General features: G+C 38.3%; 1 protein-coding gene across 6 annotated transcripts in view; it reads left to right on the forward strand.

The window, feature by feature from the left end:
- The window catches only part of LOC106874488 (phosphatidylinositol 4,5-bisphosphate 3-kinase catalytic subunit beta isoform), a 143359-nt gene that overhangs the window by 98714 nt on the left and 30431 nt on the right, over nt 1–14214 (forward strand). For all 6 annotated transcript variants that reach the window (XM_089360824.1, XM_089360825.1, XM_089360821.1 and 3 more), the window contains 3 exons: nt 3356–3521; nt 9713–9808; nt 11788–11920. In XM_089360824.1, coding sequence (XP_089216950.1) covers nt 3381–3521; nt 9713–9808; nt 11788–11920 — 370 coding nt within the window. In that variant the 5' untranslated portion in view covers nt 3356–3380. The remainder of the gene's footprint in view (nt 1–3355; nt 3522–9712; nt 9809–11787; nt 11921–14214) is intronic.

Genomic DNA, 14214 nt, shown 5'->3' on the forward strand with positions numbered 1-14214 from the left:
CTTCACTCTTGGAGGGGTTGGCATTAGGAAGGGCATCCAGCCATAGAAACCAAGACAAAGTCAAACTGGAACCTGGCACGGCTCTCTGGCTTACTTGTTCCAGTTAAACTGTCCAACTCATGCCAGCAGGAAAACAATCTAAATGATGATGATGATGATAATATATATATATATATATATATATATATATATATATATATAGAAAAATTTGTTTTGGGGTTTGAAAATGCACTTGAATCTTAGAATGTTTAGAAATTCAGGCACATTTTCCAACCCCAAAACTAATTTTCCCGTATTCTTTCCTGCATAGGGATACACACTTTCTCTCTCTCTTACTCCCTCCCCCTCTCTCTCTATGTATATTATATATATATATATATATATATATATATATATATGTGTGTGTTTGTGTTTGTGTGGAGGTGCAATGGCCTAGTGGTTAGGGCAGTGGACTCGTGGTCATAAGATCGCGGTATCGATTCCCAGATTGGACGTCGTGAGTGTTTATTGAGCGAAAACACCTAAAGCTCCACGAGGCTCCGGCAGGGGATGGTGGCGAACCCTACTGTACTAGTTCACCACAACTTTCTCTCGCTCTTACTTCCTGTTTCTGTTGTGCCTGTAATTCAAAGGGTCAGCCTTGTCACACTGTGTCACGCTGAATATCCCTGAGAACTACGTTAAGGGTACACGCGTCTGTGGAGTGCTCAGCCACTTGCACATTAATTTCATGAGCAGGCTGTTCCGTTGATCGGATCAACTGGAACCCTCGACATCGTAAGTGACGGAGTGCCAACAACAATATATATATATATATATATATATATATATATATATATATATATAGATTCAAGGCTTGAATATGGTACTTATGCGAAGGCACCCGAATTTCACATCCCAAAAGGATGGGTGATTAAAATCAAATAATAAGCAACACGGATTTCAAAAGTGATTGCAGTACGCACGTTTCATGCTACTTCAATTTATTTAAGTAATGTGAGCATTACCTTAAATGCAATATGAAGAGCAATCTTCAGCTGCACGAAAAAATGTAGAAAAAAAGACATATTACAAATGTGGCAACATATTAAAACCAAGTGGGAGAGAGCAGAGGAAGAATATATAAGTCCATCTTGACATAGCAGGGTCTATCAGGCTAGTCCTGATAGACCCTGCTATGTCAAGATGGACTTATATATTCTTCCTCTGCTCTCTCCCACTTGGTTTTAATATGTTGCCACATTTGTAATATGTCTTTTTTTCTACATTTTTTCGTGCAGCTGAAGATTGCTCTTCATATTGCATTTAAGGTAATGCTCACATTACTTAAATAAATTGAAGTAGCATGAAACGTGCGTACTGCAATCACTTTTGAAATCCGTGTTGCTTATTATTTGATTATATATATATATATATATATATATATATATATATATATATATATATATCCATATATATATATATATATATATCCATATATATATATATATATATCCATATATATATATATATATATCCATATATATATATATATATACATACATATATATATACAGTATTAAAACTAAGGATTATTCTGAAGTAGCAATAACATTACTTTTAATTCTACAATTATTTACCACCTTTTAAGACCAAAAAACGTTTCAATTGCACCAATTAGTAATCATTGCAGTTGCAACCCCTCTATAAAACGGTGCAGTCTCTTAAGGGCCTTAACTTGATATCCCTCCATATTCTCCATTTAACGATTTTCTTTTATAATCTCTGCATTGTATAATGTAGAGTTGTCCATTAAGTCAGATGCAAACAATCTCTATTTCAAGTTCTTACACAAACACACACACACACACACACACGTGTGTGTGTATTGTTTGTGTAGACAATAATGTGTTCGTGTGTGTGTGTGTGTGTGTGTGTGTGGTAGCTTTCATTGTCTCACACCTTTTGCATTCCATTCTCTTTTCTTTTCCACAGAGGCACAGCCAATAGATAAAGCCAGCTCCATGTCAATTCTTTGACCTATTTATCAATGTCTTATACATTGTATCCTTGTCCTAGATTTTTCTCTGGCTGATATCAAGCTCTACCTTGACGTCATGGCAGGCTGGTTATTAATAAGGAGGGTGTATAAGTGTGAAAATTCGATCATCCTAACCATACATTGTATGTCACCACAAAACAAGAAAAAAGAAAAATGAATGTGAAGTTACAGAGTGGAAAATAAGCATAAACAAAAGAAAAACAAAATAAAACAATTAAAATGAAGCAAACCTACTTTTTTTGTTATTTTATTAACATAAAACTGTTATTTTTTTTAGTTTGATTTTTATTTTGACCTTAGTTTTATGTGTTACCCTGGTAGAGAAATCTCTTTAAAATCTTTTGAAAATACAAGATTACCCTATTTTATGAAACTGTTTGTGGTATTGAAGTATGGTAAATGGTGATGAATTAGAGCATAACAGCTTAGTTTTTTTATGCTTAGATTCTACCAAAGTGTATTTAGTACTTTCTGGAATTTTAACTCAGAACTTAATAAAATTTATGAGTTGTTATGTTGTGTTTGGCTTGAAATGAAGCCATCTATTCAAATCGAAACAGATATATTGTGAAAACAGAATTTTACTAATTTAATTATCACCATCATCGTCATCGTCATTGTTGTCGTCATTGTTGTCATCCTCATCATCATCACCACCATCATCATTTAACATCTGTTTTCCATGCTGGCATGATTTGGACAATTTGACAGGAGCTGACCAACCGGAGAGCCATACCAAGCTCGAGATGCCTGCTTTAGCATGGTTTCTATGGCTGGATGCCTTTCCTAATTCCAACCACTTTACAGAGTGCATAAGTGCTTTTTACATGGACCCAGTACAAGTCCTACTAACATAGCACCAGCAAGGATGCTTTTTGCTAGGTACCAACATTATACTAATTCAATTATACTGTAGAAAAATCATTTTACTAATTTAATTATATTATGGAAGAATTGTTTTAGTAATTTGATTGTATTTTGGTAAAACTATTGTATATAGTTTAAGAACACACACAGTGACTAACTTTTATTTTCATTTATTTTCCCCCATCATTTAGCAGCTTGGGTATTGTGGATGTGTAGTTAAGGAGTTTACTTCCTAAGTCCTGGGTTCAATCCCCACTGTGTGACACCTTGAATAAGTGTCTTCCCCTATAGCCCTAGGCTGACCGAAACATTTTGGTCAGCTTCTCATATGTATATATATGTGTGTGTTGCACTGGCTGTTGTTGTTATTTTTATTGTCGTGTTCATTTGAAGTACTCTTAAATATCTAATTAGTGTTATTTTATTTATTTATTATTTTTTTTGCAGCAAAGTGTGCAGACTACATGACGCCATGGTTGTGGTGGTTGTGCCCGATGTGTCTTCGGAAGTCGATAACAAGGGACTTATTAATTTTGACTTTCTTATGCCAAATGGGATCCTCATTGCAATGAAAGTAGACTTTTATTGTGCTACATTTGAAAAAATTAAGCAGGTAAGGACAAGTCGTTATAAGAATTTTGGTTTTTTGCTCTCATGATTCTTGCTTCATGGGGAATTGACGAATCCCTCATTTGTCATTGATGTCTAACTCTAGGTCAGGTCTGAATGAGCAGACTGAACAGAGCTAGAATCAAAAGCTTGCCAGCTGTGACCATCAAGCCTGTTTGTACATCAGGGATCATGTTGTCTTATATGCCCATGCCCTTCTTTTCTTTCAAACAGCAGGGTGTAATTTGAAAGAGGTTTGGCTGATATTTCTAACAGTTTGAGCAATCATGTTGAGCTCTTACTCATTCGTTTGGTTATTGTTGTTGTTGATGTTGTTGTCACTAGCATACTATTTCAGTTGGAGAGTTGGCACATCACTCATCGATGAAGAAATGCTGTGTACTGTTAAGGACTGATGTGATTGTTCCAATACAAATTCAATGTGTTTATAATCCCCACCCCACCCCGCTGTTGGTGTGTTTATGTCCTTGTAATTTGGCAGTTCAGCAAAAAATGACCAATGGTATATAAGTACCAGGTTTCTTAAAAGAAAAAAGCACTGGAGTCAATTTGTTCGACTAAAATTCTTCCAAGCAATGCCCCATCCTGGCCACAATCTAATGATTGAAACAAGTAAAAGGAGATAAAATAATATATATATATCGAATCAAATTTGCAAATTCGATGACTGGCACCCGTGCCAATGGAGCGCTAAGAGCACCATCCGAGCGTGATCGTTGCCAGTGCAGCAACAAGTGACCAATAGCATAAGTACTAGGCTTACAAAGAATAAGTCCTCAGGTTGATTTGCTCGACTAAAGGCGGTACTCCAGCATGGTCGCAGTCAAATGACTGAAACAGGTAAATGAGTATTAACACCAAGGTGATAATTTGAAGAAAATTCCAAATTTAGATCCTACTTATTTACATAATCATATTTTCATTTTTTTTTTTCCTGGTATTTTTAAGTTTTAAGAAAAATAGTAATTTCAGTGATTTAAAATGTTTGCACTGAACGTTCAATGAGTGATGTGCTTTGTTTATTAACCATCATCCTCTTTTCATCTGCATCAGCAGATTGCAGCCTGTGAGCTGTAGCACAAATTGTAAGCGTGTTATATCTCTCTGTATCTGTGAGTGTGTGTATGTCTAAGTATATGTAAATATTTAACTATTTATCTGTCTGTCTGTCTGACGACACATGGAGGTGATGACAAATGACTGAACCGTTTGGTAATTTGCTGTGGTTAAAAAAAACCATCAAGCTAGTCATCAATGCCAGTGACATGTGAAAGTCACTCATTCCAGTGACACATAAAAGGCACTTGTGCCACTAACACATGAGAAGTACCTATACCAGTGATACATAAAAAGGTACCTATGCTGGTGACATGTAAAAGACACTCAGTACCCTCTATTTAATGTATTCCTTTTATCTTTTACTTGTTTCAATCATTGGACTGTGGCCATGCTGGGGTACTACTTTAAACGTTTTAATCAAATAAGTACTTAATTTTGCTTTGTCTCATTATCCAGCCTACTCTGCTGTGTGGTTGGCATTAGGAAGGGCATCCGGCCTTAGAAATCATGCCAAATAGACCTTGCTAGTGCTGGTGCCATGTAAAATGCACCCAGTTCACTCTGTAAAGTGGTTGGTGTCAGGAAGGGCATCCTGCTGTAAGACTTATGCCAAACAGACCTCACCATGTAAAAATCACCCACTCCACTGTAATGTGGTTGGCGTTAGGAAGGACATCCAGCTGTAAAAACCATATCAAAAGAAATCATGAAGCTTGGTGCACACCTCTGATTTGCCACCCCATGTCAGACCATCCAACCCATGCCAGCATGGAAAGTAGACGTTAAATGATGACAATAACATACATGCATGCACACTTGCAAGCAAGCATGCATGCACACATACAAAGAGCAAGAGATAGATAGACACTTGCATAAACTATATTTTACTCTGAATTCATATATATTTGAGTTGGAGTGCTACCCACAATCCGAGAAAATAAAATGAAAATGAAAATAAAAATAAAACCAATAAAATGCCAACAAAAATATATAAATAAAATGTCGAAATGATTTTTACAAATGTCAACATTTAAACTAAAATGAATTGCTGTGTCTAGAAATTAAAATATAACAACTCCAATGAGTAATGAAATATTAAATATACTTAAATAACTGCAGTTGAAATGCGTAGAGTTGAAAGAAACCTATCTACTCCACTGTGCTTTACATTTAACATTAGACAAAAAACAAATGTTTTTTATGTTTTTGAAGTATGTTGGCTGGATGGACAACTTGACAGACGTTTATTTGGTATATGTGTGTGTGTGCATGTACATGTATATTTGTATGCGTAAATTCATATGTATACATACACACACACACACACGCACACACATTTTTATATATACATACATATTTACATGCATATGTACATGCATTCATATATATATATGATGATTTCCGCTTGTTGTTTTTTATCTTATATATATATATATATACCTTATTTAAAAGCAGCAGAAATATAACAAAAAACTGTTACTCAGAGTTTCACGTTCATCGGACAGTTTTGTTAGAAAATTTTCTAACGGGAACGTGAAACTCCGAGTAACAGTTTTTTTGTTATATTTCTGCTGCTTTTAAATAAAGCATATTACTCTACCTCTGGTATTTGAGTACTCTTTTTTCCACCTTGTTGCACATTTATGTGCTTACTCCGGTATATATATATATATATATATATATATATGTAAATATATATATGTAAATAATATGTGACAATTATTTGGTAGCCATGATAAAACTCTGAGTTTTGGATGTCTGGGCGGAAACCCACGCCGCCATCTCTTCAGTTATCTGGCCATTGAGAAAATGCTATGGCCAGATAACTGAAGAGATGGCAGTTTGGGTTTCCGTCCCTGCATCCGAAACTCAGTTTTATCATGGCTACCGAATAATTGTGACATGTTTTCTACAGATAAATTCCTCTGTTTACATAATATCGAGGTCACTTTCTTTCTTTTGTTGTCTTACCTGTTCTATTAATATATATAGTATCAAATATATGCATTTATATATCCATATATAAGTGTATATACGCATGCTAACATGGAAGGTGGAGAAGCAATGATTATGATGATATATATATATATATATATGAAATATAAATTTTGAGCGTGGCCGTTGCTAGTACCACCTGACTGGCCTTCGTGCCGGTGGCACGTAAAAAGCACCCACTACACTCTCTGAGTGGTTGGTGTCAGGAAGGGCATCCAGCTGTAGAAACTCTGCCAAATCAGATTGGAGCCTGGTGTAGCCATCTGGTTTCACCAGTACTCAGTCAAATCGTCCAACCCATGCTAGCATGGAAAGCGGATGTTAAACGATGATGATATATATATATATATATATATATATATATATACATACAAACAAACATAATTATATATGTACATACTATACATACATACACACATACATAAATATTATATACATAAACAAACATACTACATATATATATGTGTGTGCACACATGCGCAAACACACACACACACACATTCTCTTTCAGCAAGGGCAGTGACCTGCTATTTAGGTTTATTTCACAGTATTGTCACCCTCTTCTTCAGACACATTCAACTAATATAGTTTGACATATCTGAAGAAGTGGCTACGAGTTGTGTGGAAACTCTAGTTTAATAGGCTCCCACTGGAGCAGTTCTAGATGAATTCATCTATGACAGTTCATCTACAACAGTTTATCTGTGTGTGGTTGTATATGTATGTGTGGTTGTGTGTGTGTGTGTATGTGTGTGTGTGGGTGTGTTAGTGTGATTGTGTGTGTGTGTGTGTGTGTGTGTGTGATTGTTGCATGTGTGTATGTGTGTGGTTGTATGTGTGTGTGTGTGTGTGTGGTTCTAGATAAATTGTTGTAGATGAATTCACTGGATAACACTGGAACAACCTTAATAAATTACTGCAATCTCTTGATCATGACATAACAAGTGTGTGTGTGTGTGTGTCTTTGTGTGTGTATCCTTACCTTTTGATTCAGTCAATAGACTGTGGCCATGCAGGGGCGCCACCTTGAAGGCTTCCTTTTGCCAATCCTCACCTGTTTCCAAGTAAGGTAATATTTCCTCATGGCCAGACAAATGTGCAAATTAATGATGCTGCTTCTATAATGGTGGCAATCATTTTAGAACTTCTACATGATGCCACGACAAGGTGGCAAGATGGCCGAAACGTTAGCACATCGGGCGAAATGCTTAGCAGTATTTCATCTGCTGTTACGTTCTGAGTTCAAATTCCACCGAGGTTGACTTTGCCTTTTATCCTTTCGGGGTCGATAAATTAAGTACCATTTACGCACTGGGAGCGATGTAATTGACTTAATCCCTTTCTCTGTCCTTGTTTGTCCCCTCTATGTTTAGCCCCTTGTGGGCAATAAAGAGATAAGAAACATTATTATACTGGGTGAAATGCTTAGCAGTATTTCGGTTGCCATTATGTTTTGAGTTCAAATTCCGCCGAGGTTGACTTTGCCTTTCATCCTTTGGTGGTCGATAAATTAAGTACCATTTACGCACTGGGAGCGATGTAATTGACTTAATCCCGTTCTCTGTCCTTGTTTGTCCCCTCTATGTTTAGCCCCTTGTGGGCAATAAAGAGATAAGAAACATTATTATACTGGGTGAAATGCTTAGCAGTATTTCGGTTGCCATTATGTTTTGAGTTCAAATTCCGCCGAGGTTGACTTTGCCTTTCATCCTTTGGTGGTCGATAAATTAAGTACCAGTTACGCACTGGAGAGAGAGATACATGCATACAGACACAAGTTCTTGCTTTCAATGGCTGCTGTGGTGCATGACTGACTTTGAATTGGTCGATCACCCTCCCTATTCTCCTGATTTGGCCCCATCAACTATCATCTGTTCCCCAACATGAAGAAACATTTGGTCCAGAACTAATTTCATCATGCTGATAACGTGATTTGTGATTTGTGCTGTTGATGATTGCTTTGACCAGCCGGATGAAGGCTTCTTCATCATTGGGCTCTGAACACTGCAACACCAATGGAAGAAGTGTGTGGGTTGCAAGGGGGACTGTGCAGAAAAATAGACCTCATTTGGTCACATTCGATGAGTGTCTCTTAGTCAGCCTATGAACTTTCCAGTCAACCCTCAGATATAGGCCTTCGGCAATTCATATGTATGTATATACTTTTACTTGTTTCAGTCATTTGACTGTGGCCATGCTGGAGCACCGCCTTTAGTCGAGCAAGTTGACTCCAGGACTTATTCTTTGGAAGCCTAGTATTTATTCTATCGGTGTCTTTTGCTCAACTGCTAAGTTACAGGGACATAAACACACCAGCATCGGTTGTCAAGCGATGTTAGGGGGACAAACACAGACACACAAACACACACATATATATATGTACATATACATATATACGACGGGGTTCTTTCAGTTTCCATCTACCAAATCCACTCACAAGGCTTTGGTTGGCCCGAGGCTATAGTAGAAGACACTTGCCCAAGGTGCCACGCAGTGGGACTGAACCCGGAACCATGTGGTTGGTAAGCAAGCTACTTACCACACAGCCATATATAATTGTTTGCTTATTGTCTGTTTTTGCATGGGAACTGATTTTAAGACAGGAATTTTCAGCTGGATGCATGTGTGGGTGTGTGGTTAATCGTATAGTTTTGGGTTTAACCCCACTCTGTGGAACCTTGAGCAATTGTCCTCTACCAAAGCGCTGAGCCAACCAAAACCTTGTTAGTGGACTTGGAAGATGATAACTGAAAGATGCTCATAGTAATGTGTGTGTGAGCATTTATATGTATGTATGTGTGTGTTTGTTTGTGTGTGTGTGTGTGTGTGTGTGTGTATTTGTGCCTCCTTGTCTTGACATCACAGGATAATTGTAAATGAGTGTCATGGTCATACAAGCAGTGTCATTCATTTTCAATATTCTGTGAAAGCATGTCTGGCCACATAGAAGTAGTACCTTGCTTGAAAACAGTTTAGGGTTGATGACAGCAAGGGTATCTGGTCGTAAAAAAATCTCTGCCTCAATAAACTCCATCTGACCCATGCAAGCATAGACAAGAGGACGTTAAATATATAAATCAGTATTTCATGTCTCTCTCCATTCTCTTTCTCTTTTTACAGGACTTATGGCAAGAAGCATCAAAGCAACCACTTTATTCTCTACTTCGGAGCTATGAGGAATATGCCTTCCAGTTTATCAACAACCAAGGGAAAAGGGTCCGTTCATTTTTTTAATCTTTGTTTTGGTTTGGCATGGAACTTATATTTTCATTTTGTCCTTCCTTCCTTCCTTCTTGAGTCATCCTGACTCATAAGGGCTGGTTTCCATGGCATATATATTCTCCACCTGGACTGGATGCCAGTCTCTCACAAGATTACTCACTTTTGCCACCTGAGTGGACTGGAGTAATGTGAAAGGAAGTGTTTTGCTCAAGAACACAATGTATTACCTGATCCAGGAATCAAAACCACAATCTTATGATCATGAGTCCAACGCCCTAACCACTAAGCCACATGCCTCCACACCCGGACACTTCACGAGTAAAAGAGAAAGCAATTATTCGAGAAACATTTATTTGAATGGAAAATTGTATGAGTGAAAATTATTCAAAAGGACATACTCTCTCTTTTAATTGTTTGTCATTTGACTGTGGCCATGCTGGAGCACCACCTTTAGTCGAGCAAATCGACTCCAGGACTTATTCTTTGTAAGCCTAGTACTTATTCTATCAGTCTCTTTTTGCCAAACCACTAAGTTACGGGGACGTAAACACACCAGCATCGGTTGTCAAGCGATGTTGGGGGGACAAACACAGACATACAAACATATACACACACATACATATATATATATATATATATATATATATATGCATATATACGCATATATACGGCGGGCTTCTTTCAGTTTCTGTCTACCAAATCCACTCACAAGGCTTTGGTCAGCCCGAGGCTATAGTAGAAGACATTTGCCCAAGGTGTCACGCAGTGGGACTGAACCCAGAAGCATGTGGTTGGTAAGCGAACTACTTACCTCACAGTCATGTTAATTGTTCTGAATTTTTTATTTTATTTAAGCAAAAATGATAAAATTAAAAATCAAGTAAACAAATAATATTTATTTCGAATAACCTGTTTTCCAAATAATTGTTTTTGAGTAATTGTTTTCAAACAACTTTCATGATACGATGATTCGGGAGCCCCAGCACAGGCTGTTTGGCCATGTTGCTCAATTTTGTGAGTGAAACCCTTGTGTGTTCTCTTCACTGAGGATCCAGCTGGGATGACATCTCGTGTTGGTCAACCACATGCCACAGAGTCACGGCAAACGAGGAGGTGTCTCATGGAGATGAGGACTGACTGGGATTTTGCTTGACTGGTCACCTGGAGGGACCCGGGAATATACTGACAAATGATGAATGTGGCAACACGTTGCAATGGCACGTACCACCACACTTGATCTGACCCAACCAATTAGTTGGACCTGGAAAAGACAACTTCCATGATTCTTTAGTTTCTCATAGCCTCTAAGAATTACCATTGCTTAGCACAGAGTAAGGTTTTGTTTTGCTACTGCTGTTACACTGGACATTAGATTACATCAGTGGTTTATATTTTGGAGTCATCTGCACTCTAACAGAGGACAGAGGTCAATCAAGTACATCAATGTCATTAGCTAAAACATACAACATGAAATGTGTGTTTCTGTCTTTCAAATTCAATCTCATGGCTTTGGTTAACCCAAGGTGATGGGAGAAGACACTTGTTCACACTTGCTCAAGGTGCTATGCAGTGGGATTGGACCCAGACTCCTTAACTACACAATTATACCTGTAACCTTTTACCACTTATTTCAGTCATTGAACTGTGGCCATGCTGGGGCACTACCTTGACGGGTTTAGTTAAACAGATTGATCCCAGTACCTATCATTTTCAAATCTGGCACTTATTTTATCAGTCTCTTTGGTCAAACTGCTATCTTACAGAAATGTAAACAAACCAACACTGGTTCTTAAGCAGAGGTGGGGGTAATTGTTTTTACTTTCAGTTTTCCCATTCTTTTTGTCATTTTTTTTTTTTTTTTGTCATTTTCAATTTCCTAAAATTCTGATTTTCTGTTTGCTAATTTTCAATTTTCCATTTTCTGATTTTGCCTTCAATTATTCTTTTTTTTTTTTTTTATTACTTTCTAACAGGAAGAAGTATTGTGGGAAAGTCATTCTCTGTCTGAAATACAACTTTGTGCAACATGCTTAAAACTCATAGAAAAAGAATTGAACAACGAAAGACGTTACTCTTTAGACCGACGCATAAATTCTTTAATTTCAAGTGAGTATGGGTCAATCATTGACCGAACGATTGATTTGATTTCTGTTACCTAACATCGTTGTCATCATCACCTTCATTGGCGTCGGCGATGTCAGTGTTGTCTCATTTTATAATGTACTTATGTTTCATGAGATTGTTGTTGTTGGCACTCCGTCGCTTACTACGTCGAGGGTTCAAGTTGATCCGATCAACAGAACAGCCCGCTCGTGAAATTAACGTGCAAGTGGCTGAGCACTCCACAGACACGTGTACCCTTAACGTAGTTCTCGGGGATATTCAGCGTGACACAGTGTGACAAGGCTGACCCTTTGAATTACAGGTACAACAGAAACAGGAAATAAGAGTGAGAGAAAGTTGTGGTGAAAGAGTACAGCAGGGTTCGCCACCATCCCTTGCCGGAGCCTCGTGGAGCTTTAGGTGTTTTCACTCAATAAACACTCACAACGCCTGGTCTGGGAATCGAAACCACGATCCTATGACCGCGAGTCCGCTGCCCTAATCACTGGGCCATTGCGCCTCCACTTCATGAGAGTAGATAAAGGATAAAGACCCTCTTTGGTTACGAATGACAATAGGATTGCATCTAGAAAGTTCCCCTCCTGGGCAAGGTTGTTTTATGGAAGACCAGCAGTCACCCATGCATACCAGCCTCCCCTCCTCTCCACACCACCGATGTTATCCAAGGGAAAGGCAAAGGCTGATACAGCTTGGCACCAGTGACATCACAACTCATTTCTACAGCTGAGAGAACTAGAGCAACATGAAATAAAATGTCTTGTTCGAGAACACAACACACAGCCTGGTCCAGGAGTTGAACTCACTACGTCATGATTGTGAGCTCGTCACTATAACCACTGAGCCATGTGCCTTCACCTGAAATTAGCAGATATAGATTACATCAGTATAAAATACAACTGTGAGCAAATGCCTCTGGTCTTATTCATCAGCATTACTTGGCAAAAATATGACCCATGGATTCTGAATTCTAGTCTATCTGAGGTTATGAAGACGTTCCTACCATGCCAGAGATATGACTTGAATGTAGAACTGATTTGCCATGCTTATACCCTTTGGTAACACATTATGTCTTTTGGTATATCTGGTGAATTGTACTCATCATCATCATCATCATTTAACGTCAGCTTTCCATGCTATCATGGGTTGGACGATTTGACTGGGGACTGGCGAACCAGATGGCTACACCAGACTCCAATCTGATCTGGCAGAGTTTCTACAGCTGGATGCTTTTCCTAACACCAACCACTCCAAGAGTGTAGTGGGTGCTTTTTACGTGCCACCGGCACGAGGACCAGTCCAGCAGTACTGGTAACAGCCACGCTCAAATGGTGTTTATTTACAGGCCAGCTGCACAGGAGTCAGTCCAATGTGTTGTTCACATGCCACTGGCACAAGTGCCAGTAAAGCGAAGCTGGAAATGATCACACTCAAATGGTGCTTTTTACTTGCCACTGGCACGGAAGCGAGACCGCTGCTCTAGCAGTGATCCCACTCGGATGGTGCTGCTAGCGCTCCACTGGCACAGGTGCCAGTCATCGAATTTGCAAGCTGAGTTTAGTGTCCAATGAAGGAAGGTTGGCATGGTTACCAGTCAACGAATTTGGTTCAATTTTCAATTTCGATTTCACTTGCCTCAACGGGTCTTCGCAAGCAGGGTTTTGTGTCCAAAGAAGGACAGGTACGCATAAGTGGGCTGGCTACACCCCTGGTAAAGGCCACAGGTTATGGTCTCACTTGTCTTGCTGGGTCTTCTCACGCACAGCATATTTCCAAAGGTCTCGGTCACAAGTCATTGCCTCGGTGAGGCCTAATGTTCGGAGGTCTTGCTTCATCACCTCATCCCAGGTCTTCCTGGGTCTACCTCTTCCACGAGTACCCTCAACCGCAAGGCTGTGGCACTTTTTATGTGCATATGTGTATACATACAGATATATATATATATGCATAAACATATATGCACATATGTGCATGCTTTGTATTCACTTGTTTCAATTTGTCTTAATGTATTTTCTTACACTATTCAATATTAAGTTAGTTACCACCAAATTTAATTTCATAATATAATTTTCTCGTTGGGTTCTTCTTCCATTGCTGAAACTTTATGAAATAAAACAAAACAAAAAAACACCAGAAAAATTGCAAAACAAGGCAAAAAAAGAAAAAAAATCAAAAGTGTAAATTTCAATTAATAGCAAGAGAATTAATTTTAACGAATCAGTCTTGCTAGGCTTTGATTACTGGATCTCAATTGTTGTAATTATCATGAGCTACTTAGA

The sequence above is a fragment of the Octopus bimaculoides genome, chromosome 12 (assembly GCF_046866305.1).
Source record: "Octopus bimaculoides isolate indiv1 chromosome 12, ASM4686630v1, whole genome shotgun sequence".
Classification (NCBI taxonomy): domain Eukaryota; kingdom Metazoa; phylum Mollusca; class Cephalopoda; order Octopoda; family Octopodidae; genus Octopus; species Octopus bimaculoides.